The following is a 3,424-nucleotide window of genomic DNA, read 5'->3' on the forward strand; positions in this document are numbered from 1 at the left end:
CCAATGGTAAGGCTAAAGCTACAAGAGATTCGGTAACACAACTTTCAACTCTAAAATTTATGTATTATCTTGATTACAAGAATATACGTTATGATTGTAGCTTATTTTTGTTTGAGGGTAATGTAGGTCTGACTTTGAAAAACAGAGGAGAATGTTAAGTTTGTAGTTATCCAAATGGCGGAAAAGGGAGTGAAATAAAGATATAAGAATGGTGTATATTTTACTTGTATTTAAATGATATTGTTTTACAAAGTACAAACTATACAAATTTCATAATTTACATTGGAAATCGGAATCATCAGAATAAATGTTGCGATAATACAAATTAGTTGTTGTCCTAAGCCCTTATTAGTTTACCATCAGCTTCAGCGAACAGTGTAATGAAACTATTTCAAAATTCACTATCGAGTAGTTCGAGCACTAAAAGCTTTCATTTCCTCGTTTCCCCAGGCAAAATTATTGAAATCCATTAATTGTACAGGTATGTTCATCGATTAAAATCATCAAACAATAATTGCAACCATTTCATGGCTTAGCTCCTCCACTACTTGATGTCATGAAAGATTCACCGCAACCACACTGGCCTTTGGAGTTTGGATTGACAAAAATAAACTCTGATCTGAAAAAAAATAAAAAATAAAAAATATAATTATTAGTTAATAAACAAACAACGAAAGAAGACAGCAGTAATTAATACTATAATTATCATTATCATCACAAAGTTAAGTTGAGGAAAAGGGGAGTCACAGAAAGTAACAAAATCAAGCAGAACATATATATCCTAGATATAGATAAACAACAAAAGTAAGTAAGAAGCAAATTTATTCATTGGTGCGAGAGGGAATAAATAGTCACTCACAAGTTGATCAAAATTTACTAAATATACTGTTGTGAGGTGAAAGCATGAAGTTTGCCAGACACAGGTAGTCTACATGTATCTATAATCAGTAAGTTAACGGAGACGCACGAACTTAGTGGGTGGCATTAGCATTGTGGAATGGCAGGGAAATGGCAAGAAAACTACAATACGATATTAGTTGCAGCATCACGGGAAAAAAGAAACTTCCTTTTTTTTTTTGATAAAATCAAGGGAAGAAGAAATCCAGAGTATATTAACTGATATCGGCTGTCTATACAACCTTTTCTTCAAATATTTTCAAAGTCCTAATGTCTCCTTTGTCAAAGTCTCTAAAAACATGCATAAGAGAACAATTCCAAATTGAATTTAACTAGCTTACTTTCTAAGTAATTCTACAAGATTCTAAACAATTAATTATCACATTCATGATCATCAACAATAAGAATATATTAAATTTAATTTTGCTCTTCAGAAATCAGATATCATTGAGGAACCTACTCTTTCCAAGTTTAGACACCACAGTATGAATTGAAATGTAAACAAAGAAACTTGGTGAGAGGATGAACTCTTCCATCCAAAAAAACTAACACAAGGTATAACTTATCAAGACTAAATATGGCCAAAAATTCACAACCCAATGTGCAGTTTTAATACAGTGGTCTTAAGACGTTTGTTTCTGTAATTGCATATTTTCCCAATATGCAATATTGCTTCGAAAAGTATTTCTTTACCACAATACAATAAGCAAAAAAAAAAAAAAAAAAAAAAAGAGGGAAGTGGGAGAGGGATATAAACATTTACCTGAGTTTGTCATCTACAAAATCCATCTTTGTTCCGATGACATGCATAAGGGCCTTTGGATCAATCAGTATCTTGACACCTTTATCCTCAACCAACTCATCAAACTTCCCTTTTTCATCTGTCAAACCAAAACTAAGGTCAAAAAGTCAAAATGCACTCATCTCTAGCTAGTCCCAAAGTAAACCTTTTTCAATGTTTCTCATATTTGGGACATCAGATTTAAGATAATAATACACATGGTTGCACCATTAGTACCTCAAGGCATGCTTTTGCAGTCATATGGGAGTTACTTGAAGCAGTAGCTCTTTAACATAACATAGTATACAAATATAATTTATGCACGTTTAACATGACATGACGATGCAATGATGTATTGGAGAAGTGATAACACAAGAATTAGCAATATTTTGATAGAGGTCAGCAGTGTGGATTGATCCATATAGCAACTCAACCTAGTGGAATAATGATATCTATCGTTTCTTAACCTCTTTATGGTAATCAATTGTTCCATTGTTTATGCTAGTTCCTAATTCCTCGACGAAGAACTTCAAGTTTAATTCATTTTCATCATAAATTCGTTTCAATCACCAAAAAGTGTTAGCTCGGAAGAAAACAAATTGAGCAATTTTATGACATTGAGCGTCAACAAGATCTAGTGCAACCAAATAGGAAAAGGCTTCTCAAGGAAATAGGAAAATTCTGGCATACAAACAAATAGGATATTATTGGATTCATACATGCAAAGAAATTGAAATACGCCTCTCTTTCACAAATGAAAGTTAACACGGCAAAATAAACCACATAAACAAGAAAACTGTAACCGTAATCCTAACCCGAAGCTACATGATCATGATACGCCTATACCATAAGTATATAACACAAAATAATCGTATAAAAAAAGGAAAAGCAAAGGGAAAAACCTGCGTAGTTGAGAGTGTAGGATAAGCCGTTACAACCACGAGCCTTGACACCGAGCTTGAGGAAGGACCTCTGGCGCTGTTCAAGAAGCTGCCGTACACGGGAGGCGGCGGTGTCCGTTAAGGTAACGGCCTGACGGCGCGCCGCCCTACCAACCTTCTCAGCTGCCACGGCCACGGCCTTGGATGCCATCGCCTGTTCACAGAAAGGGACTAGATCTGCTAAAAAAGGCAAGAAAAAGATGAGGATTGAATTGTGAATTTGATGGGAGTTAGGGTTAATGCATTGTGGGAGCAGATTCTGTCGTTTTTATTTGTTAATTAATTGGAATCAAATTGCAATTCTGTTGTGTTGTGTTTCTGGAGATGGATGGAGATAGGATGAAGAAGCGTTTATCTCTATGATTTTAGTTTTAGGACAACGAATTTGTTAAAGGATTTTTTTATTATAAAATAAAAAAATTATTTTCAAAAACAAATTAAACTAACATTATATTTTAAAATTTTTCATTTTGAGTTTTCATAAAGTTCGCCTGACCTTGGATGAAATTTATTAATTTTTTTAAAATTTGTCCAACCCGAATTTCTAAAAATGACACAAAATTCATTCAAGAGAAAAATTCATTCAAGAGGGGTCGGAGTGATAATATATATCGTATTAGCAGGTATTCAATTCGGTCGAATAGCATTGTCAATCCGATCCGCAACAAATAGAGTAGGGTGATTTTCGTGCGGATCGGTTAAAGTGCGGCATGGTTTGAATTTTTAAAAATTCAACTGCATCCACTTTAGAACTAGTTTTGTGATTTATAAAACCAACTTGAAACCAGATTAAAAGGGAAACCAA

At 33.8% G+C, this 3,424-nt stretch overlaps 1 protein-coding gene across 1 annotated transcript; it reads right to left on the minus strand.

The window, feature by feature from the left end:
- Nucleotides 1-209: 209 nt before the first annotated feature.
- Nucleotides 210-3,006, minus strand: LOC107647020 (iron-sulfur assembly protein IscA-like 1, mitochondrial). The gene is made up of 3 exons (XM_016351154.3): nt 2,581-3,006; nt 1,661-1,778; nt 210-619 (listed from the first exon to the last, which is right to left on the minus strand). Exons 1-3 carry the CDS (start codon nt 2,768-2,770, stop codon nt 526-528), a joined length of 402 nt encoding a protein of 133 aa, XP_016206640.2. The 5' UTR covers nt 2,771-3,006; the 3' UTR covers nt 210-525.
- Between the last annotated feature and the right edge of the window lie 418 nt (nt 3,007-3,424).

Source organism: Arachis ipaensis, chromosome B6 (genome assembly GCF_059453495.1).
Source record: "Arachis ipaensis isolate K30076 ecotype BB chromosome B6, ASM5945349v1, whole genome shotgun sequence".
NCBI lineage: Eukaryota > Viridiplantae > Streptophyta > Magnoliopsida > Fabales > Fabaceae > Arachis > Arachis ipaensis.